General features: G+C 33.3%; 3 protein-coding genes and 1 long non-coding RNA gene across 9 annotated transcripts; 2 read left to right on the top strand and 2 right to left on the bottom strand.

Moving 5' to 3' along the window:
* Positions 1 to 259: 259 nt before the first annotated feature.
* On the bottom strand, positions 260 to 3,139 carry LOC123920337. 4 transcript variants are annotated; one of them, XR_006813605.1, is made up of 4 exons: positions 2,558 to 3,135; positions 1,753 to 1,998; positions 983 to 1,644; positions 260 to 424 (listed from the first exon to the last, which is right to left on the bottom strand). It is a non-coding gene; the product is annotated as an uncharacterized LOC123920337 (long non-coding RNA). The 4 variants fall into 4 exon arrangements; XR_006813606.1 differs by having other exon boundaries at positions 983 to 1,602; positions 2,558 to 3,134; XR_006813603.1 differs by having other exon boundaries at positions 983 to 1,998; positions 2,546 to 3,139.
* A 1,096-nt stretch (positions 3,140 to 4,235) lies between these two features.
* Positions 4,236 to 10,177, top strand: LOC123920334 (E3 ubiquitin-protein ligase PRT1-like). Its single transcript, XM_045972601.1, has 7 exons — positions 4,236 to 4,368; positions 5,263 to 5,291; positions 5,382 to 5,561; positions 6,904 to 7,245; positions 7,349 to 7,537; positions 8,685 to 8,776; positions 9,487 to 10,177. Exons 1-7 carry the CDS (start codon positions 4,301 to 4,303, stop codon positions 9,727 to 9,729), a joined length of 1,143 nt encoding a protein of 380 aa, XP_045828557.1. The 5' UTR covers positions 4,236 to 4,300; the 3' UTR covers positions 9,730 to 10,177.
* LOC123920335 (E3 ubiquitin-protein ligase PRT1-like) lies at positions 4,247 to 20,875 on the top strand. Of its 3 annotated transcripts, none has more exons than XM_045972602.1 (8): positions 4,247 to 4,271; positions 13,476 to 13,572; positions 16,596 to 16,624; positions 16,713 to 16,892; positions 18,439 to 18,735; positions 18,839 to 19,042; positions 19,577 to 19,668; positions 20,349 to 20,875. In XM_045972602.1, the coding sequence occupies exons 2-8, from the start codon at positions 13,505 to 13,507 to the stop codon at positions 20,613 to 20,615; spliced, it is 1,137 nt and encodes a 378-aa protein (XP_045828558.1). In that variant the 5' UTR covers positions 4,247 to 4,271; positions 13,476 to 13,504; the 3' UTR covers positions 20,616 to 20,875. The 3 variants fall into 3 exon arrangements, with proteins under 3 accessions (XP_045828558.1, XP_045828561.1, XP_045828559.1); XM_045972605.1 differs by lacking the exon at positions 4,247 to 4,271 and adding an exon at positions 13,340 to 13,398 and having other exon boundaries at positions 13,502 to 13,572; XM_045972603.1 differs by lacking the exon at positions 4,247 to 4,271 and adding an exon at positions 13,351 to 13,427 and having other exon boundaries at positions 13,502 to 13,572.
* A 785-nt stretch (positions 20,876 to 21,660) lies between these two features.
* On the bottom strand, positions 21,661 to 22,383 carry LOC123922061. The gene has a single exon (XM_045974805.1). The coding sequence runs from the start codon at positions 22,381 to 22,383 to the stop codon at positions 21,661 to 21,663; it is 723 nt and encodes a 240-aa protein (XP_045830761.1).
* Positions 22,384 to 24,805: the final 2,422 nt, after the last annotated feature.

Below are 24,805 nucleotides of genomic sequence, written 5' to 3'. Positions count from 1 at the left end.
TTGTCTAACCGTTGCTGATTTGTGTGTCGCAAGAGTACTTTGCAACGGTTTTGAAAACCGTCGTTACAACCGTCGCAGTTGTTCTTGCAACGGTTCCAAACCGTCCCTATATCTAACACTGGATTTAATATCAGAGGTTGCGACAGTTACAAAACCGTCGCAAACATTTTTTTTTTAAATATGAATTTAATATTTTTTTATTCCTTTAGATGGCTTATTAAATAAGATTCATATAATTAATTCAATGGTGACAAGTATATAAATAATTTAATCTCATTCATATAATTAATTTGATAGTGACAACATCCATACATAAAAAATTTAATTAAATAACTTGAAACTCTAAAAGGAGAAAAACTAATCCAGAGTATGTCATGTTGCTTCATGATCCTTATTCATCTCTTGATTCTTCTCATTCAATTACCTGAAAAAACATAAGTATATATATTAGGATACATAAAAAAAACGAACGGGATTGAACAAATTGACTTAGTCCATGGCATAATTCCACAAGATAATGGTTCCTAGCTTCAAACATAACATAATGGCGTCTCTTTTCTAAACACATCAAATAAATGAACTGATAAAAAGAATACCATAGTAATATGATATCTTATGCAAACAAAGGATAAACTCTCTAACTCACAAAAATAGAACTCGGTAAATTACAATGTTATAAATATCTTAATTTCAAACCAAATCATGGTCAACCCCAGGGATTTTCAAAGAGCAAATATGTTTTGTAAGAACAAGTAGTGTCTCATAACAGGGAGAACAAAAAAGTCAGCAATACCAAGCCTAAAAACTAGACAACAATACAATAGCAGTGCACTCATACATTATCTTCATTTAGCATATAAAACAACCAAAGCCATACCAAATTCATTAATGCATTTATTACTTGATTAAAATTTATCTACTAATCCCCAAACTAAAAGCAACAGAAAACAAAGAAAAGAGACAAAAGGAGGAAAAGACTTACAAAAACGTCAGCAGAGTTACAAAATCAGCAGCAGAGTTAAAAATTGGCAACAGACTTAAGAAATTGGCTGCGCAAAATGAGAAATGCTTCTATCTTCAGTTAATCCAATCACTATATGTGTGAGTAAAGTAAAGAATTGCATTAATGACCAAACCCCTCGAACAAGAGACAACAAAAAAAACTATTAAGAAACTTGGGGAAACTCAGTATTTCAGACTAACAAAAGGGAGGCACACTAAATCAGATTCTGCTCTAAGAAAGGGAAACTCGATGTTTTAGTCAAGTTTCTCATATTTTTGTTTTGCCTGCTTTTTGTTTAAGTGTATTAAAGTATTTTTTGTTTGGAATTCAATTTTTTTTTGTTTTGGCTTCTCACTAACAAAAGAAACTAAATCCACCACAAGCCAACAAACATTTAGTTACTAGTCGTCTTCACCTCATTCTACAAGGACTACAATTAACATAACATGATTAAGCTTGCACTACCCCTTCCACCCCAATGAAAACCTGGTTCAAAATGCAAGAAATTATAGACAAATATTGACAATGTTTACCATAACCTGATGAAGTGATGCAGGATGGATATTCCATATATACACACAATTATTACAATTGCATTCCTAAATCCAAGAAAAACCATTAACCAAATGATGAAACACTTCCTAACAAAGAAACCAAACAAAAAAAGTGAAAAGAACTATAATTTAATATAGCAAACAAACAACACAAGAATAGAAGCATTGAATGTTCATTTGTTTCAAATTGCATACCTGGAAAGATTCAACATTGAAATTTTACCACTAAGGCACTTTGTGAGTTCCAAGGTGAGTTGGATATTGCGAGAATTTTTCGGTCTCCTTCCTTTCTGAAGTGGTGACAAGAAACTTCCACAAGACATTGTTACAAGATCTGCCTCATTTTTCCTCCAAATTCTGAAGTTGTTAGCAACAATATTACTTGAGAAACAGATAACAATAGCATAAAGCATCTTAACTTGACCAACAAAGTGAAAGCCCCTGCAACCAATGAGCAAACTGCAATGTTAACAGACCAATCCAAAATACATTCCAAAGTTTGAATTCAATTCAAATATGTGCCTTAGCAAAACAACAATGACTATTCATGTTATTACAAGCCTGAACCATATCATAACAGCATAACAGCATAACATAGCACAATGGCAAAAACTCTTTCTCTGTAATCTATCTATGTATGTTATCATTATCACACACATAACAACAAAGACTCTATTACTCTAATAAAAACAATTTAACTAAGTGATGGCTATTCTAGAAAGATAATACCAATATCGTTTTTGTTTTACAAAGAAAGCCTCAACCACAAAGAAACCCATAATTTAGATCATGCAAAACATTAATGTATCAACTTCCCAATTTCAGATTCAATAAAGTATCCCTACTACCAAGTAAATATAAAAACTGTCACTTTGGAACCCTATTCATTAAAATCAGATTCAGAACCATATAACTACCAACCCTAATTTCTAATTTTTAATCAAACCCCAAATTTTCGAAACAAGCATAATAAAGAGAAAGAGCCTACCACGAATCTGACCTATGAAAGATATCCAGAGTTGAAACGGAGAAAGAGGGGAACAAAGTAACAGAACCAAAGACCTGTGAACCTAGTGCTACCACATATTCGGCCTCCGTCACATCACTTCATGACATCTCTTTTTCTCTTCACGATGAACGAGTTAGGGATTTGGATTTGGAGCGACTATAACGGATTTAGAACATGTTAGGGATTTGAAGCGACTAAAAGGATGAAGATTTGGAACGAGTCAGGAATTTGGAGGCGTTTGTGGTTGAAGGACTTGGAACTCCATAGCTTCGTCGTTTTTGATTCTCTGGTTGCGATTATGCGTTTGTGGTTGAAGGACTCGGTAAGATGAGGGTTTCTTCGTTTTTGCGTTTTGAAGGAACTGATTATGCGTTTTGAGTGGTTTAGTCATGAAAGGGGTATTTTTTATTTTTTATTTTTTAATACTTTTTGACCCCAATAATTTTTTTTTTTTGTAACAAAGGGAATCCAATTTCAATGTCCGCCAATACTGAATTTCATTCCCTCTTTTAGGAATCATACAGCGACGGTTTTCAAAACCGTTGTATACATTGTCACAAATATCTTAAAAATTATACTTTGCGACGGTTTTGTCCAAATGGTTGCAAGAGAAGTGTCGCAAAGTGACAATTTTCTTGTAGTGTCTCTTGTTAGTTGTTTTAGTTTAGTATAATTTGTTAGTAGTTTTATGCACATGTAAGCAAAATAAGGGAAGGTAAACCCTACAAAGTCCGCTAACAATAGAGATATAAAATTGAAAAAGAGAAAATATATAGGATTCCAATAATATTACATTGGCCCCGTTTGGAATAACTTACTTTTGAAGTTATGAAAAACAGCTTATGCAAATAAATAAGTTTTTATATTAATTTATAATTTTTTTAATCAATATTAATTTATAAGTTCCCACTAATGAAAACTGTATTTTTATATGAATGATCTATATTATATAAAGTTTCAATCCAACGGTGTATTTTATAAAATTTATTTTTGTTATCGAGATATTGACAAGTGGTGCACCATGCACCACTTGTCTCACTCTTTCATGTTAGAAGTGGCTTCTGAATGAATAATAGTGAAGAAGAAAGACTCTATTTATAGTTTTTTAGCTGAGTTTGAGTTTTTTCTGCGCGTCCATCGCACCCATCGTGGCCACGATGACATGTAATTTTGCCTCATCGTGAACACGATGGATCATATCGTGGTACGACGAAAGATCTTCTCCAGATTTTTTGCTTTCTTCAATCGTCTTTCATCGTGCCACGATGACAAGTCGTCGTGGTACGATGGTAAATATCTGTTGCAGATTTTCTTCAATTTAAACCGTCTTCTCATCGCGCCACGCTGGATCTCATCGTGGGTACAATGGTTTGCGCTGTTTATTACGTTTTTGTTTTTTTTTTTGTTTTTTCCACTTTTCTTGCTTTTGGGCCAAGTAACTTCACTTTCGCAGGTATTTACTTGTTTTTGGACTTCAATTACTATTAAAACTACCTTTAAATTACTACTAAAACATCGTATAATTGAGTGTCATCGACTATTCTATTTTATTCTAATCTATTTTAAAAATAATAAGGATAATAGATTAAAACCTATCATGTCACATCACCATCACCATCACCATCACCATCAACATTATGATGTGCTTCTCCATCTTCTTCTTCTTCTAAATCATTCAATCCTTTTTCATCTGTTATTGTTCCATTCTCTTTCTGCTGTTGAATTTTGCAGAGAATGGAAAATAACGAAGTCAAAGATGAACAACAGGAAATCTACGAATCCTTTATATGCTGCGTTTGCCTGTAAGTCTGTTTTGCTTCTTCGTGTTTAGATTATCTTATTACTTCATTTTGTTTTTATTTAGTTTAATTTGAGTTTATGTTAACAATTTCAAACTTATATAACTGAAATTTCAATTGAATATCAATTTGATCGATTGATTGTGACGATAGGATCCAATTTAGGTTGAGAATGAATGTAGGGCTTGATTTCTGTAAAGTAAAGTTTTTTTTTTTTATTTAAAAACGAAGATTTCGCTTGTATATTTTGTTGGGAATTGGGATTGACTCTTGTAAAATGAGTTTTATGAACCATAGATTAACAAATCAAAGGTGAATATTGCATGTGCATTGTTGAAATAACAACTATTGATTTTGTTAGTTTACACTTCACTTGCTTTCGAGGGGCCACATTCAGGGCTATGATAATTTGTAGTTAGTCCTGGAGGTAAGTAAAGTTCGTCCAAAGATTGTTCGAGCCAGTCATTTTAACGTGTATCTAGTATTGCTTGACAGTGCAATTGGATATTTAGCTGAGTTATTATACACATTTAAGACGGAATTATCTGGTCTTCATGACTTGGTTTTCCTTCCACGACAAAGATTGCACATTCATGAACTTCGTACGTCGGGTTTAAACATGCTTTTAGCTCTTATAAGATACTCACTAATCAAGTTTAGTATTTACAAAAATCTCCATCACTGTTTACTCCCCAATTTGGTGATTTCAGGGACCAAAAATCAATGAATTTGTAGGGACTAAACTTGACAGGAGGGTTTTTATAAGGGCTCAAAACATAATTAACCCTTGAAATAGAGCTTATTTTTATCTTTGTGTTTGTTTATGTTGGTCTGTAAATGATCCTATTAACTTTATCCAATCTTTCTTACTAAATTTGACTTAAATTTATAATGCAGGGATCTGTTATACAAGCCCATTGTGCTATGTAAGACACAACATCAATTTTTGAAAACACTTCAATTTTTTTTTGTAAATTATGATGAATTTTCATTATTTTTTTTCCTTTTGTTTGTAGCTTGTGGCCACGTATCATGTTTCTGGTGTGTCCATAAATCAATGAATAGTTCGTCGGAATCCCATTGTCCAACTTGTAGGCATACATACTCTCACTTTCCAACAATCTGTCAAATACTTCACTTTTTGCTTCTTAAGACATACCCTGCAGCTTATGAAAGAAGGGAAAATCAGACACTTGGTATGTTTCTCTTTCTAAGGGCTTATGCATGAGCATAATCAAATATAAATTTGCAGTATGCCTCACATAGTTGCCTTCTGTAAAAGCATTTCATCCTATTTCACTAGAATGTTTAGCGAATGGAAGAACCGGTAGCGGTTGTTATTTTCATGCAGTGTTGACAATCACATATTGTGGAGAATAGCAGTCCATTTAAATTCTATTACGCAGTGATATAGCGCCTCAATAGCCACCTTTTTACAACACTTTGTACTAAATAGCATATTGCAGAACAACATGAATGTGTTCAAATTATGCTGCTCTTCAGCACTCAATTTGACAATACTGTTTTTATGATAATGATTCTTTTAGAAAATTTACTGTCTATGGTTAGATATTGTTTAAGATTTGATAAATCTATTTTATTACATTTACTGTATTCTTTCCTAGCTTCCTAATTCTTATCCTTAAAGTTTAATATTTGATTTGTTCAACCTTATGTTATATATTGTACATATCATCCTAGTCCAAGCTCTAATACATAGAATATGCATTATTGAGTCTTAATATGGTCCAATAGTTTTCGTGTTCAGAAACTCTTGTTTTGGGTTCAGCCTTGGTCAAGGAGGTTGACCCTTTCATATTTGTTCAGAGGCTGTAATTGACTGTTCCCTTGAGCACTGCGGCACTGCCACCATAGTTTGCTGACGTTCACACACATCCATCCAAGTCCAACAAGTTTCTTGCTGTCATGTGGGGTGCAAGCTCCATCTTGTCGTCTCTTGGCCGCACTGCTATTCAAATTTTGTTTTCATTCCTAGTTTTGTTGAGACCGCTTTCAACTTCTGGGTCTCTTATTTGGGTTTGTTTGTTACATGTGTGTTTTTTTTTTTTTTTTGTGATGTCCTTTTTTTGTAGACTGGTTTCACAAATGTTTCTTCTAGTTGTCCCTAGTTGCACACCAGTTCTATATTTTGGTTTCTTTATCATGAAAGAAACTCCCAACGGTTGAATTTTCACTATTATTGCTTGTACCAGTAATTCTACGGTTTACCTATCTAACATAGCACCTGTTGGATCTTCGGTTTTGGATTCTGGTGCTTTTGATCCCTTGAATAGTGATCCATCTTTTTTCTCTGAATTATCTTCACCTAAAACTCCAGATCTTGTTACTCTTGCAGATTGATCTAAAATTCAAGTTGTTGGTTATGTTTCAACTCTTCCCCAGTTACCATTGAAATGGAAACATTTTACACTCGTTCCTCATTGTCCCTTTATCATAAAAGGCAATTAATCCCTTTGTCTACTTTGTTTGTGAAACATTTGATTTGACTACAATTGCCAATTTAACCCCATGTTTCAGAGGAAGAAGAGAAAGAGGATCGTTTCTCCCCTCAATTTATATGTGATCGTCCTGAGAATTCACCTACCAGTACCACCATAAATCAGACGTCTAACTCATGCGGCACAGAATCTTTTGAAAGTATGAAGCAATCAGGGTCTGCAAATCATAATGGCGATGAAGGCATCATTTCTGAATATAATTCTGAAAGGAAACAGCAAATTATAGGGACTCCATCAGTTGAAGGAAAAAGATTGCCTAAAAATGAGCACAATCAGCAACCAAAAATATTAGTTGCAGATTTAAAGTGTCCAATGTGCAAGCAAATGCTCATTCATCCTGTTGGTCTTAATTGTGGGCATGGTAGGTGTTCTACTTTTTTATCTTGTTTATAACATATTAAGCTATCAATATCAAATAACTTCATTAACATGTTTTTATATCATTTTGTGCTAATTCTCTACAGTATACTGTGAAACTTGTATCACCGACTTACCTCATGAGGTGCTTATATGTCAAGTTTGTCAAAGTCCACATCCCGGAGGATTTCCAAAAGTTTGTTTGGCTCTTGACCAATTTTTAGAGGAGCAATTTCCAGAAGAGTACAGACAGAGAAGAGATGCAATTCAACTTAGCCAAATCAAAGTCCAACCTTGTATGTATCTTTTCCAACTAATTTCTTAATATATATTTTGAATTTTGATATTGTGAAGCCAAATCAAGTCAAGTCAACTGACTATTAAGCATCCCTTGTATGCAATTCAACTTGGCCAAATCAAGTCATTTACACATGTTTATATATATGTAAACTGACTATTAAGCATCCCTTGTAAAAAACTGGCCACATCAATATTTCCCTCTAATTTCCCCACTCTCATGTTTTGTCCATTATACTATCACTACCTGTTGTTATGTCCTCAAAGCTAATATCAGTAAACTGACTTGATAACAAGTTTGTTGAAGCTGTGCCCTTTTAGATTAAAGGAGAGAAAATAATAAGTACTTTCAATATTATTGATAATAACGTAATACTAACTTCATAGTAGCTTGATACAAAAGACCAAATATTAATCCCTATTACACATACTCAATCCTAATTAAATTGGGAAATCAGGAAACAAATAATAATAATAATGATAATAGATATGGAAATTGATCCTAAAAGATAATCTAAGATATGCAAAGATTGAAAACCGATCCTAGTAGATAAACTAAGATATTCTATGATATGATGAGAGATTATTTTATTTTCTAACAAAGTGCATCCTTCTGAGCCATGATAGGAGGTGTACTAGACTGAAGTTCCTTAGGAAGTTCTTCCACATATAACAATGCCAATGCAAACACCGTAGGCGATCATGGTGATCGGACCCATATGCAAACAAAGAGATGATACTATGAGAGATTGTTTTCGTGAAGTACGAGGGATCCTGGTATAGCGTACACTTTTCAAAAAGTGTATATGATCTATATATTCCACCTTGAACCATAAAGTTAGAAACATTGTAAACAGGGTAGTCGTGGTTGTATATTTTATGTGCTTATGACATTGCTCATCTGTATTATACACATTCATTCGAGTGCTCTTTCATTTTCATCATTCTCAATAGTTTCTATCAATTTCCCATTTCTCTTCCCTAAGATGCTAATAGTTCTCATCACGATTTCTTAAGGATTTAGGTTTATAAATATTAATTTCATTTTTTGTCAATTATCATAGAAAGAAAATTGTTGAACAATTTGCCGGTGATATGTACTTGGGTGATTTTTGGAGATATTGTTTCATATTACTTTTCTTTCAGGTTCTTTGTCCAAGGACAACGGAGAAAAGATAGCTTTGGGGTCTAATCCTGGATTGTTACTTCACAGAGGAGCTGGTTGTGATTTTTGTGGGGTAAAACCTCTTTATCATAGCATTTATATTGTCTTTAATCGTTGATTTGTTTTGTTTTAACTTTTTGTCTAATTATGGCCTGTGAGAGTGGAAATCAGTGTATGGAATGTGAGTAGGAGGATTTATATTTGGTCTAATCTCTCTTTCATAATATGTAGCTACTTCTTTTTGTTTACTGTTACATACTTGACTTAGGAATAATATTTTCTCCCATAATCCATGTCAAGAAAGGGAGTTATACATAACCCTGTTCTAGCTCTTAAATTATAGTTTGCAACTACACCAGTAAATTACAATACCTATATTAAATTTAGTTTGAGATGATCACTGTCATATAAATAATTCTCTTAGAGATACTTATAATGAATTTCAATAATGCGAGGGCAAACTTTGGCACATTGGCGAGGTTGCTTCTCAAGAGTTGAAAACCTATAAACTATCTCTATGGTTAAGGTTGCAGACATACCCACCTCTGACTCCACTTGGTTGGAGCCTCGTGCATCTGGCCGCCCTTTTAGTTGTTTTTAAAAGTTTATCAATATTTGTCAAAAAATAAAAATAAAAATTTATCAATATTGTATCACTTGGATGTTGCATTATGCTAAAACAGTGATATGCATTATTCAGTGCTATATGATATGATATTACCTTGAATTCCATTTGTGCTTCCAGTTTTCCAATGTATTGATGTTTTAAACTGTTACCTACAGATGTACCCAATAATAGGGGACAGATATAGATGTGTTGATTGTAAAGAGATTATCGGCTTTGATCTTTGTGGTGATTGCTATAAGAACCGTGTAAAGCGTCCAGGCCGGTTCAACCAGAAGCACACCCCTGACCACAAGTTAGAGCTTGTACGATATCGAAAGATGCTAATTAGCCGTGGACAAGATTCTTCAGATTTAATGGTTATACAGGATGGCACTGATTCCTCTACCGATGAAGAATAAAACCCGAGTGACTCCGACGCCACCAACTGAAAAAATGAAATCACAAAATCCCATTATCTTTTGGGGGTAAAATATAGATAATGGTTAACTACATGCCACTCTGAGGACAAGATGCAATGCTTCATATTTCAATCCACTTAAGTTATGAATCCTCAAATCCACATGGTCATCTGGTTTTCCTAATTTGTCTATATTGGTATTTATTTTCTATCACAATGAATCTGTTTATTGGTTGTAGCAACTAGCAATATGTAACTCTTTGTATTAGTTAGATATAGGCAAATTGTGTTGACTTTGGCCTTGACAAATGACACTGAGCATATACCTCTATTGATAAGATAAGGTATATATTTGTAAGAGTTTTCCTAAATTTACAAAAAAAGTTAGTATATTATAAAAACATTTTGGTTATGATATTAATCAACTTATGCTTATGCATGAGAATGAAGTATGCTCTAACTCTTTCTAGTAAAGACAGTGTATTGCAAATATAGCCTTTGTATTTTTACAATTGAAAAAGTGCAGCTTTTGTTTCCCTAAAAATAGTGAGACATTCTTTTTTGAAAACACTCAATAATAGGAATCATTTCGTCCAAGAAGCTATGAGTAAAATACTCTTATTTATAAGGAGCATGCTCTCTTGCATATGACAACACAATATTCCAAAATGATCTTTCTGAGGGGACCATCCATTTTGTAAAAGTGAGATGGTATGGTATATTCCTTGTTCTCTGTGAAGTCTTACATTGGTTAATAATGGCTTAAGTAAAAAAGAAAATACTTATGGAGACATGTATTTAGTACTGTAAGGTTTTTGGTCAAGATTTGTTGTTAGGAATTCTATCCACGTATCTTTAAGTTTCTTTTATTGATAATATTTGTTCTTTTAAGTTGAGAAATTGGAATATTGTGTTGGCTTATGTTGTTACAACTTACAAGAGTTAAAAAATCATTAAAAATAATTTTCAAGCCACCGAATTTTTTTTGGGTTGGGTCGCGACGTTTCACGGCATTGTCCAAAATTATGCAAAGTAAACTATCAACCACGAAGTCCCAAGGATAAAATAGCTCAGTTTTATTGATACCGATAACTACTGCACTGTTGTTTTCAACTTAATCTCCCTCTCAATCAGTAGGGCTTTTTTTTGGAGGAAAGAGGATCCGGTATCAGACAAGAAATTTTTGTTTACAATGTGCAACAATACTTGAATCCTTTACCGTTAGACCAAACCTAGGCTCTGTTTGGTAAAGATAAGCTATAAGCTAGCTTATAGCTGAAAAACTAGGTTATAGCTGATGCTGATAGATGGTAACTTATACCTTAAAAACTAGTAGAATAAAATTAAATTGTTTGGCAATTTTAGCTGTTGTAAGTACAAAATGACATAAAAGTACATGGTTAGTGAGTAGTTTTTTTTGTAAGTGTTAGTGGGTAGTTATTACATAATTTTAAAAAAATAAATAAATAAAACTAATAAGGGTAAATATGGAATAAAATGAAAAAGCTATAAGCTATAAGCTCATACGCTACTTGAAATAGCATCTCGAAAAAAGCTATAAGCTAGTTAGAGAAGCTCGTTACCAAACATTTCACATTTTTATCAAACAAGCTTATAAGCTAATCCAATAAACTATAAGCTAGTTTGTTGAACTTACAAACAGTGCCCTAGTAGTTTGAAACAAAATATTTTTATTCTCGGTATATGCTATACATATTAATATGCTCTACTAGTTATGTGAGACTCAAGAATTTTACTTTCAATTCATACACTATAGTGCTATATGTTCCAACAGCTCATATATTTCATAAATGAAACTCTTGTGGAAATTACTTTGTAAAATTGGGTGCCTCGTTTTCTCGTGTGTTTAGGATCATTTCCATTATTGGTGGACCTTTCCTTGAATTGAACCGGTCAGGGAACTCTCCATTGAGTTGTTTAGGTTTTGAAATTTCATCTCTAGTTGGGGGTTTCAGTTCGAAGGTTATTAAATGTGGTGTGGGTTCATCTCTCTTGACCATTTCGGGTGAAAGGGAAGGGTGATCGATGGAACCCAGCTCTTAGATCTCTTTCTTCTCTATTCTATGGCGGGAGGTTTCTTTCGTATCAAGAGTGTGTTAGTGTTAGGGAGGTTTGGGAAAGACGGGTTAGGTCATATTCTCTATTAAACTATTTTTAGATAATATTTAAGAGAACTCAATTTGTGTTTTTTTCGTTGTCGTTTTTATTTTCCATTGAAAAACAAAAATACTATTTCTTTTCTAATTCTTGCTTGTACAAACAAATTATTAACAACACGTCTTTTCTTTATAATATTAACAGCACGTTTTTGTTTGTGTTTGAAACAATAAATTTTTATTTTTTTAATCATTTTATTTTTTAAAACTTGAACCACCACTTTAGATTTGGCCAAAAAAAAATTTAAGACTTTTTAGTTAATTATTTGAATCAAATTTTTTATTTTATTTTAAAAAGACCTATAACATATAAATTACTTTTAAGGTTTAAAAAATGGAGGTCTAGCACTGTAGGGCACCTTGTACTCCCTCAAAGTCGACCCTGCATATCTTATAGTACATATGCACAGGTACACGCTAATACATTTAAAAACATGAAGTAATACTTTCTTTTTTTTTTAAAGTGAAGTGATACTTTCTATCAGCTTAATATAAAAATTTATATGTATTTGGTCTTGACCAAATAAATATTATTTTTGTTATATTTAAATCTCGATGTTGCAATCTATAAATTTTAACTCAACTGGTAAAAAATGTTAAAATTGTTAGGTCGGATGCAGTGGCGGAGCCAAAAAACTATAAAGTTTAGGTAAAATTTTACATGTGACATAATATATAAATAGTCCAACAAAAAATTTTAGTTTACCCTAAACTAACCCTAAAAATCTCAATTTTGTTGTAAACCACCCCTAATAATACTAAAATTTTTGGTCAAAGTCCAGGCTTGTTAGATCTTGGTTTCGCTCATGATTGAACGCATGATCGGTGTTCGAACACCGACTAAATGTGAGATTATAACACCAAAAAAATCTAGATGGAGCAATATCAAGGACAACCAACCCAAGAGCCAAATAACATAAGCAAATATTTTAAGCCTCAAAATTCTATACTTTTTTAAAAACTTATATAAATACATAAATTATATATATATATATATATATTTATCTACCTCGGTTGGATAAGAGGCTTAATATATTCTTTGACCATTTATCAATTCCTAAACTTTGTAAAATTTATTTTTACAAATATTATTATATATTTTTAACATCTTAACTAACATCTTAAAAAGCGGAGCGAGCACAGGCGGGGTAGGCCGACCGCGAGTTAAATAAAATATAAGATTTGTTTTATGTTTTTTTAAGTAATGAATAAAAAAAATGACTCAAAGCCACTATGTTTGGTCTAGAGATAAAAATTTGAATAGTATGCTATAAGATCATGAGTTCGATTCGATCTCAATCCCAACTCATTATAAAAAAACTCAATCCAATAAAATATAAAACTAACTTATTTAAAGTAACTGTCGAAAAAAAAAAACTTACTTAAAATAAATTTAGTTTTTTTTTTGTTTTTTCTCTTCTATTCATTCATTCATTCAAGCTGTGTCAATTTTAGGATTATTACTTGTTGCTGTTGTCTTGATACATTGCTCGGTTTTGCTCCTTCTTGTCTCTTCATACTAGTGCTCCTTCTTCACCGAATTCCTAAAAATCATTCGATCATTTTTATCTGTCATTCTGTTGTTGAATTTTGCAGAGAATGGAAAACAACGAATTCAAAGATGAACAACAGGAAATCTACGAATCCTTTATCTGCTGCGTTTGTCTGTAAGTCTGTTTTGCTTCTTCGTGTTTCTGTTATCTTATTACTTCATTTTGTTTTTATTTTGTTTAATTTGAATTTATGTTAACAATTTCAAACTTATATAACTGAAATTTCAATTGAATATCAATTTGCTGGATTGATTGTGACGATAGGATTCAATTTAGGTTAAGAATGAATATAGGGCTTGCTTTTTGTAAAGTCAAAATAATTTTTTTAATTTAAAAACGAAGATTTCACTTGTATATTTTGTTGGGATTTGACTCCAGTAAAGTGAGTATTTTCAACCATTGATTAACAAATCAAAGGTGAATACTGCATGTGCATTGTAAACATCAAAACCACGCGGTTGTTGAAATAACAACTATTGATTTTAGTTTACACTTTACTCGCTTTCGAGTAGCCACATTCCTATTTTTGGTTGTTTTCTAGTGGAAAAGGGCTCTGATAATTTGTAGTTAGGCCGGGAGGTAAGTAAAGTTTGTCCAAAGAGTGTTGAAGTCCGTCATTTAACTTGTACTATCTTGTATTGCTTGATAGTGCAATTGGATATTTAGCTGTGTTTTTATACACATTTAAGACGGAATTTTCCGGTCTTCATGACTTGGTTTTCCTTCTACGACAAAGAGTGCACATTCACGAACTTTGTACTTCAGGTTTGTTAAGAATATAGATAGTTAGTTAATCAACTAGAGTTAGTTGATAGGTTACCAAGTTAGTTAGGAGGTTAGAAAGTTAGTTACTCCAAATAGTCCTATAAATAAGCTACTTCATTGTACATTTTACTCATTCTTTTATCAATCTATATTCATTCAATATGAATTTCTATGAGTATCTTCCTCATGAATACTCTTATGCACTCTATCTTGCCGACATCTATGATCTTTATCCCTTCGATTCCATGATTCATAACATGGTATCAGAGCGATACCCGAGGGATGAAGATGAAGATTGCGCTTCCGCTCACGGTTCTGAAAATTGTGAAGAATATCAAGTTCAAGAAGCTGGTTCAAGCTCTGCTGTTTCAATCCATATTCAAGATTCTTCAAGTGATTCAATTTCAGAGGCAGCAGGGGAGATTTCACAATCATCTACCTCTGTTCTTGAATCAATTACAGCAAATGATTCCTGCAATTTCAGTTTTGGTAATTTTCATTCTGAAAATGTTCAGATCAGATCGATTGAGATTGTGAAACCAGAGATCAAAGGCTGCACTGTCAAGATTGGACAAATTGAATGTTTCTTGAACAAATTCACACTAGCAGAACATCATGATTCTGTGATTTCACAATCCACCGTTCACGCGTTTTCTTCTCCGATCAAGGTCGAGCGTCAACACAAAGGCAAGGCAAGAACGAACCGAAAGACGTTTGGTACGAAATTTTCTTCTCCGATCAAGGTTGAGCTTCAACACGACGGCAACGTATTATTCTCACGAGATCAATATCAAAACAGCAAGAAAGGCATCACAGTTTATGATCCTGGAGGAACAAATCTGTTCCGATCCTCTTTGTTTACATCGACTGAATTTGCAACGCTTCTTTATCTCCTTTTCCATGCGATGATGATATCGCTAAGATCTCGTTATTTCAAATCATCGCACTTTGTTTTTGATCCTGGAGGAGATGTTCTCCATCATCGTTTATTTGCTGGAATCTGTCGTCAATCTATCCGGACTAAGTGTCATTGGTATTGTCTATTAAAAACTCTGCGACGCCATTGAAGAGTTCGCGAGAAAGAAGCAGTGAATCCTGTTTGCAGAAGCGCGTTTGGAGGTTAGAAAAGCTGGTTCTGCAAAAGCGTGTTTTGAATAAGCGATTTTGGTTCTGAAGCACGTTTTCCATATTTTTGGAGAAGCGAATCGTGTTTGTGATCAGGAAGAACGAACAACACCGTGTTTGCCTGCGTTTGTCTATTATGCTTCGTAACAAGGATCTAGCTTAATCAAATTGGGCTTGGGCTTATCAATTTTGTTGACCTGCAGTCTGGGCTTCCTATCATTTCCTATCAGTTTTATGTTTTGTTTTTGCTAGTTTACCCATTTCTACATTAGTTACTACAACATAGTTAATCTTTTGTATTTTCATTGTAATTCAAACTCAAATTGGTAATTTCCCAATGTTGAGTTTGAGGGAGGCTGTTAAGAATATAGATAGTTAGTTAATCAACTAGAGTTAGTTGATAGGTTACCAAGTTAGTTAGGAGGTTAGAAAGTTAGTTAGGGAGTTAGTTACTCCAAATAGTCCTATAAATAAGCTACTTCATTGTACATTTTACTCATTCTTTTATCAATCTATATTCATTCAATATGAATTTCTATGAGTATTTTCCTCATGAATACTCTTATGCACTCTATCTTGCCGACATCTATGATCTTTATCCCTTCGATTCCATGATTCATAACAATGTTAGAAGTCCCACATTGGCTAGAGATATGGTAAAGATAGCCTTTATAAGTGTAGTGCAAACCTCAACTCTCAAGCTAGCTTTTGTGGTTGAGTATAGGCCTCTAAAATTCTAATATGGTATCAGAGCCTATCCTAGATCCATTTGTTGTTTGTTGTGGAGACCTCCCATATTTGGGCCACCCGTTGTTGTTGATTTCACGTTCCAGCTTGTTCAGTTCTGGACGTGAGGGGGTGTGTTAGAAGTCCCACATTGGCTAGAGATATGGTAAAGATAGCCTTTATAAGTGTAGTGCAAACCTCAACTCTCAAGCTAGCTTTTGTGGTTGAGTATAGGCCTCTAAAATTCTAATAATGTTAAAACATGTTTCTAGCTCTTATAAGACACTCACTAATGAAATTTAGTATTTATTTACAAAAATCGATGAATTTGTAGGGACTAAACTTGACACGAGGGTATTTTATAAGGACTAAAAACATATTCAACCCTTACTTTTCATTATGTTGCCTATATAGGATGGAGCTGATTTTCATCATTGTGTTTTATTAAGTCTGTCTATAAGTTGCCCTATTAACTTTATCGAATCTTTCTTACTGAATTTAACTTAAATTTTATAATGCAGGGATCTGTTATACAAGCCCATTGTGCTAGGTAACACACAATGTCAATTTCTAAAAACAGTTAAATATTTTTAGTAAATTATGATGAATTTTCATTATTTTTTTCCTTATGTTTGTAGCTTGTGGCCATGTATCATGTTTCTGGTGTGTCCATAAATCAATGAATGATTCGTCCGAATCCCATTGTCCAACATGTAGGCATACATACTATCACTTTCCAACAATCTGTCAACTGCTTCACTTTTTGCTTCTTAAGACATATCCCGCAGCTTACAAAAGAAGGGAAAATCAGACACTTGGTATGTTTCTCTTTCCAAGGGCTTATGTGTGAGCATAATCATATATAAATTTGCAGCATGCCTCACATAGTTGCCTTCTGCAAAAGCATTTCATCGTATTTTACTAGAATGTTTTGCGAATGGAAGGACCTGTAGCGGTTGTTATTTTCATGCAGTGTTAACAATCGCAGATTGTGGACAATAGCAGTTTGTTCAAATTCTATTACGCTGCAGTGATATAGCGCCGCGATAGCCAGTTTCTTACAACACTTTGTACTAAATAGCATATTGTAGAACAACATGAAGGTGTTCAAATTATGCTACTCTTCAGCACTCAATTGACAATACTGTTTTTATGATAATAATTCTTTTAGAAAATTTACTTTGTCTATGGTTAGATATTGTTTAAATCTAAGATTTGATAAATCTATTTTATTATATTTACTGTATTCTTTCCTAGCTTCCTGATTTAGCTGATTCTATATCCTTTTAGATTTTATTTGTTCAACCTTATGTTATATATTGTACATATCATCCAAGCTCTAATACATAGAATATATGCATTATTGAGTCTTAATATGGTCCAATAGTTTTCTTGTTCAGAAACTCTTGTTTTGGGTTCAGCCTTGGTCAAGGAGGTTGACCCTTTCATTTTTTTTGAACTGCAAAATTTTATTAATAGGCACAAGATAGCACAAGTAGTACTAAAGTGGCCGAAAAAATTACAACAAAAAGCAAGCCAGGGAACAAAACACCCCTGATGCTGCCAAACATAAGACCATAAAAAAGGCCTATCTACCACCACCTTGTTTGGTTCGGAGGCTGTAATTGACTGTTCCCTTGAGCACTGCTAACATAGGAGTGTTTGCTGACGTTCATGCACATCCATCCAAGGCCAACAAGTTTCTTGCTGTCATGTGGGGTGCAACCGTGCAAGCTCCATCTTCTTGTCGTCTCTTGGCTGCACTGCTATTCAAATTTTGGTTTCATTCCTTGTTTTGTTGAGACCGCTTTCAACTTCTGGGCCTTTTTATGTTGTTGTGATGTCCCTTTTTTGTAAATTGGTTTCGCTACTGTTTCTTCTAGTTGTCCCCTGTTGTACACCAGTTCTATATTTTGGTTTCTTTAATTTAATCTCTATAAGAAAATTGATTAATAGCAGTGTTGTAACTTGCAGATATGATTAACTCTTGTTTCTGACTACTTTTCTGATTGCCTTTTGTAGTCATTATGGGATATAAAATACATGTATATTCCCTTGCAATCAGAACTTCAATATATAGCACGGCTTTTATTCCAGACCTACTTAGACAGAGAGGTGTTTAGAACCACTGATGTGGTATATATGTATGGATATATCTGGTTTTATGTTCTGAATAATTCCTCCCTATGTTTAATGTTTTTCTAATTCTTGGTATTTCTTGCACACTCATTGGCAGTTTTCTCCTCACCTCAATTATGTCACTCTCTAGTAAAATTGCAGTTATTATAAAAGACAATTAATCCCTTTGTCTACTTTGTTTGTGAAACATTTGACTACAATTGCCAATTTAACCTCATGTTTCAGAGGAAGAAGAGGAAGAGGATTGTTTCTCCCCTCAATTTATATGTGATCGTCCTGAGAATTCGCCTACCAGTACTACCATAAATCAGACGTCTAACTCATGCAGCACAGAATCTTTAGAAAGTATGGAGCAATCACGGTCTGCAAATCATAACGGCGATGAAGGCATCATTTCAGTTGAAGGAAAAAAATTGCCTCAAAATGAGCACAATCAGCAACCAAAAATATTAGTTGCAGATTTAACATGTCCAATGTGCAAGCAAATGCTCATTCATCCTGTTGGTCTTAATTGTGGACATGGTAGGTGTTCTACTTTTTTCTCTTGTTTATAACATATTAAACTATCAATATCAAATAACTTCATTAACATGTTTTTATATCATTTTGTGCTCATTCTCTGCAGTATACTGTGAGACTTGTATCACCGACTTACCTCATGAGGTGCTTATATGTCAAGTTTGTCAAAGTCCACATCCTGGAGGATTTCCAAAAGTTTGTTTGGCTCTTGACCAATTTTTAGAGGAGCAATTTCCAGAAGAGTACACACTGAGAAGAGATGCAATTCAACCTAGCCAAATCAAAGTCCAACCTGAGACCACATCTTCTTGTATGTATCTTTTCCTACTAATTTTTTAATATATGTTTTGATATTGTGAAGCCTACTGTTAGTCATCTACACACATATTTTGATATATATATTTTTATGTTTTCCTCTAAGCATATGAGAGGAACCCAATGTGAGAAACTGAAATGTTTATTCCTAATTGAAAACGCAAACTATTAGAAAACCCTGTAATCCCAGACAAAAGCTCCTCAACAAAAAACATAAAGACTCTTGTTCCCCATAGAAAAACCCCCAGGATCTGTTCCACTCTACTTCTATTAAGCATCCCTTGTAACAAATGGGCCACATCAATATTTCCCTCTAAGTTTCCTTGCTCATATTTTGTCCGTTACCCTGTCATCACTACCTGTTGTTATGTTTCAAAGTTAATATCAGTAAACTGACTTTATAAATATTAATTTCTTTTTTTGTCAATTATATGGAAACAAAAACGAAAGAAAATTGTAGAACAATTTACCGGTGATATATGTACTTGGGTGATTCTTTGAAATATTGATTGATATTGTTTTCTTTCAGGTTCGTTGTCCAAGGACAATGGAGAAATAATAGCTTTGGGGTCTAATCCTGAATTGTTAGTTCACGAAGGAGCTGGTTGTGATTTTTGCGGGGTAAAACCTCTTTATCATAGCATTTATATTGTCTTTAATCGTTGGTTTGTTTTGTTTTAGCTTTTTGTCTAATTTTTATGGTCTGTGAGAGTGGAAATCAGTGTATGGAATGTGAGCAGGAGGATTTATACCGAGTCTAATCTCTCTTTCATAATATGTGGCTACTTCTTTTTGTTGACTGTTACATACTTGACTTAGGAATAATATTTTCTCCCATAATCCATGTCAAGAAAGGGAGTTATACATAACCCTGTTCTAGCTCTTAAATTATAGTTTGCAACTACACCAGTAAATTACGATACCTATATTCAATTTAGTTTGAGATGATCACTGTCATATAAATAATTCTCTTAGAGATACTTATAATGAATTTCAATAATGCGAGGGCAAACTTTGGCACAATGGCGAGGTTGCTTCTCACGAGTTGAAAACCTATAAACTATCTCTAGGGTTAAGGTTGCAGACATACTCACCTTAGACTCCACTTGATGGGAGCCTCGTGCATCTGGCCATCCCTTTTACTTGTTTTTAGAAGTTTATCTATATATTGTATCACTTGGAAGTTGCTTTATGCTAAAACAGTGTTGCGTTATTCAGTGCTATATGATATGATATTACCTTGAATTCCATTTGTGCTTCCAGTTTTCCAATCTATTAATGTTTTTAACTGGTTCGGGCAGATGTACCCAATAATAGGGGACAGATATAAATGTGTTGACTGTAAAGAGATTATCGGCTTTGATCTTTGTGGTGATTGCTATAAGAACCGTGCAAAGCGTCCAGGCCGATTCAACCAGAAGCACACCCCTGACCACAAGTTAGAGCTTGTACTGGCTGATGACACTGATTTTTCAGATTTAGAGCTTGTACAGGATGAGGATGACACTGATTCTTCAGATTTAATAGTTATACAGTATGACACTGATTCCTCTACTGATGAAGAATAAAATCAGAGTGACTCCGACGCCACCAACCGAAAAATTGAAATCACAAAATCCCATTATCTTTTGGTGTTACTCATTAGGGATCCAATGCTTCATATTTCAATCCACTTAAGTTGTGAATCCTCAAATCCACATGGTCTATCTGGTTTTACTGATTTGTGCATATTGGTATATAGCAATTTGTGGCTGTTTTTGTATGAGCTAGATATAGGCAAATTGTGTTGACTTAGTCCTTGACAATAAGCATATACCTTTATTGATAAGGCAAAGGTACACATTTCTAAGAGTTTTCCTAAATTTACAAAAAATAAGTATACTATAAAAACATTTTGGTTATGATATTAATAAACTTATGCATGAGAATGAATTATGCTCGAACTCTTTCTTCTAGTAAAGGCAGTGTATTGCAAAGATAACTTTTGTATTTTTACGATTAAAAAGTTAATATATTTTTGGTCTAAAAATAGTGAGACATTCTTTTTTGAAAACACTCAATAATAGGAATCATTTCGTCCAAGAAGCTATGAGTAAATACTCTTATTTATAAGGAGCATGCTCTCTTGCATATGACAATAGAATGGGACCACCATCCTTTTTGTAAAAGTAAGATTGTATGGTATATTCCTTGTTCTCTATGAAGTCTTACATTGTTAATAATGGCTTAAGTAAAAAAAAAAAAACTAAGTACTTTATAAATAAAGTTGAAGTTATTTGGTGATTTATTTTTAGAAGTTTTTTTTTTCAAAAACATTTTTTTTAAAAGATCTTAAAATAAACTTTTAAGTGATATAAATTTTTAATTTTTGATAGATCGATCTTAATAATATACCAAATAAATTATAAATTTGTTAAAATTATATATTTATTATTTAAATGATATAATTCTTTTTGATAATATTATTTAAAATATAATAACTATATTTTAAAGAAGAAAAACACTATACACTACTACATTTTATTTTATTTTAATTGATAGCATGAAGTTTTTTTTTTGGTTACAAGGCTAATCAAAACAAAACAAAAAACAAAAAGAAATAAGAAAAGGGAACTATTCTCTAAGGTAGAAAGTTCCAGTCGCGTCGCTTTGAAGAATGTCAAAGAAACCTTCTGGGGGAGATGCATGAATCGTGAGATCAGAATCTGAAGAGGCTCCAAGCTTGGCTAAGAAATCCGCACAATTGTTTCCCTCTCTGAGAGTGTGGCAAAGGATAATGTTCCTTTGAGATATCAACTCTTTGATGTCTTGAATCAACACAGCATAAACATGATATTTGATATTAGGACCTTTAAGGAGGTTGATGCAGTGGAGAGAATCGGAGTAGCAAACTAACTCATCAATAGACATATTTTTCGCCAAAGTGAGGCCCTGATAGATGGCAAATAACTCTGCGAGTAAAATGTCTGAGGATCCCTGAATGAAACCCGAGAAGCCTGACAAATAGTAGCCTGAGTCGTTTCTTATAACTCCTCCATAGCCGGCTCTAACAGGTGATCCGAGGCAACTTCCGTCAACATTGAGGATGACACCGGAGTAGTTACTGTTGTTCCATTTAACATGGATCACTTCCGAAGTGGTTGTTGAGCGGGATGAGAAACAAGAGGTGAGGGTGGCAATCATACTATGAATATTAAAAGAGAGACGACTGATAGACCATGTCTCGTTTTGTAAACACATCAAATTTCGATGTCTCCAGGCCCACCAAACGCCAGCAGAGAAAGCGAAAACTTGAGAACCCGTGGAACCAAATTTGAGCCACTCGTGAGCATCCATAGTGATGAAAAAATCGGGGGTGATAAAACCAAGGTGGTGCCAAATGGGTCTAGAGAAATCACAATCCCGAAGTTTGAACCTTTATTGTTGTGGTGAAATTTTGTTTATTTTTTAAACAGTGGTGAAAATTAATAGAATAATAGTACATGTACATGAATTATTTGTCTTGACGCAGTAGCACATAAAACATATGCATACATAATAATATAATAATTTGGATTTTTATGGGAATCGAAGGCTGTGGCGAAAAGCTATAAATATTAACTTTGCCAAAAGTTCTTTATTCATGTATTTTACACATAAAAATTAAGTAACTTTATTTATTAAAAACTTCTTAAAAATACTGTTTGGCCCGATTTCTATTTTTATTGAGTAAAAAAGTCTGAAATAATCTGGGTCAAATGGTATCTTAATACTGTAAGGTTTTTGTCAAGATTTGGTGTTAGAACGAAATTCTACCCAATCATCCTTATGTTTAGAAATTGAAATATTGTGTTGGCTCATACCTTACGTAAACGAAACTCTTGTGAAAATTATTTCGCAAAATTGGGTGTTTCGTTTTCTCATGAGTTTAGATCATTTCAATTGTTCATATTCTCTATTAAACTATTGTTTAGATAATATTTAGAGAACTCAATTTGTTTTTTTATTCTCCTTATCGTTTTTATTTTCCATTGACAAAAAATACTATTTAATTTCTAATTTTTACTCTTACAAACAAATTATTAACAACACATATCTTGTACATATGCATGGGTACACACACTAATGCATTTAAAAATAATGAAATAATACTTTCTATGAGCTTAATATAAAAATGTATATGTATTTTATTAGATTTCAATCTTTGAAATGCACACATTTGTAAAGTTGCTCTACAACTGTTATTCATCGATGAATAGTAATCAAAATCCTAAGGGTTACAATGGTGAAAGAAGCTACTAGTGTAGCTTCTAACAGATTCCTAATCGTGTGTAAACGAAAGTTTAACTGCATAGTTAAAAGTAACGACATTTTAACAATTTTGCCAGCTAAGTCTAACTGACTTTGCCAGCATGGCACGGTGGTTGCCAGCTTGGTATAAGAGTCAGCCTAAAGTCTATTCTACTCTATTACACCCTCTCAAACTTAAGGAGGGTGTAAATCAAACACCTTAAGTTTGTCTCTGAGAGCAAGAAACTGAGATGAAGGAAGAGGCTTTGTCAAAGCATCAGTAATCTGGTCAGTACCAGGAACATGTTGAATAGAGAGATTTTTGGCAACAACCTTCTCACGGACAAAATGATCAATATCAAGTTTGAGATGCTTTGTGAGCGCGTGAAGAACATGATTGTGAGCAATGAGAACTGCGTTGACATTGTCACATAGAAGGACTGGAGTGTGGATAGGGATGTTGAGATCTCGAAGTAAAGATTGAATCCACATAAGGTCAGAGGTGGTGTGAGCAAGTGCACGGTACTCAGCCTCAGTGCTTGAACGAGCCACTAAAGTTTGTTTCTTAGCACTAAATTTGGTCTATATATATATAAATAAACTAAATACAGTAGTTTTTGACTGAATCTAAGAAATAAACTTTTGTTTATATATGAAATTGAAGGAAGTAATATATAAGAAGAATATTAAAAAAAAAAGTGTTTTGCTAATTCATTTAATCATATGAAAAATATCCATCAAGTTACAAATGCACATGTCCATGACTTTAGGGATCTTGCCACCATATACATATAGTCATGCCCATCACTATATGTAACACATGGCATTGCTCTTAAAGACTTTGACTTGGTTTGGACCCAACACTCATTTTTTGTTCCTATCTACATGAAAGGAATGGAATCAGTGGTGGAAGATATGATATAATGTCAGATCAATATACCATTATGTGAGATACAGGATCATGAGTTACCCTACTCATTAATTCCTATTGTGTCCTACATAGAAGGTGGTGTGCAATCATATATCATAATATATATCGAAAGTGGCCATACCTATCTATATCCATGTTTTCATTGTTCTTTCCTTTTTTCACCTTTATGTGTTTTCTTTCTTTCACGTGTAAAAGAAAGAGATATCATTTTTCTAAAAATACCATTAATTTAACATAGCTTTACTTTTATTCATTTGAATACATTACTCTGTACTCTCACACCATCTTTTTAGTTTTGTTTTCTACATGATTCTTTTACATGCGGCGATGTTTTGATAATTTAGAGTTCGATCACGGTTTTGTTTCCTATACTAATTAACATTATATGTGGACAATTTTTTGGTCAAAGATGTGAATCTTATTAATTTGCAACATTATATATAGAAGACAATTTTTCTTCTATTAAATTCAACTCCGATTGATATTTTTGTTCGATTTCATGACACAATCCGAAGATATATTTCGGCTTTGTTTCATTTACCTCAAAAAACATTTGAG

The sequence above is a fragment of the Trifolium pratense genome, linkage group LG4, assembly GCF_020283565.1.
Source record: "Trifolium pratense cultivar HEN17-A07 linkage group LG4, ARS_RC_1.1, whole genome shotgun sequence".
Taxonomy (NCBI): Eukaryota; Viridiplantae; Streptophyta; class Magnoliopsida; order Fabales; family Fabaceae; genus Trifolium; species Trifolium pratense.
This window is presented reverse-complemented; position numbering and strand designations above follow the sequence as displayed.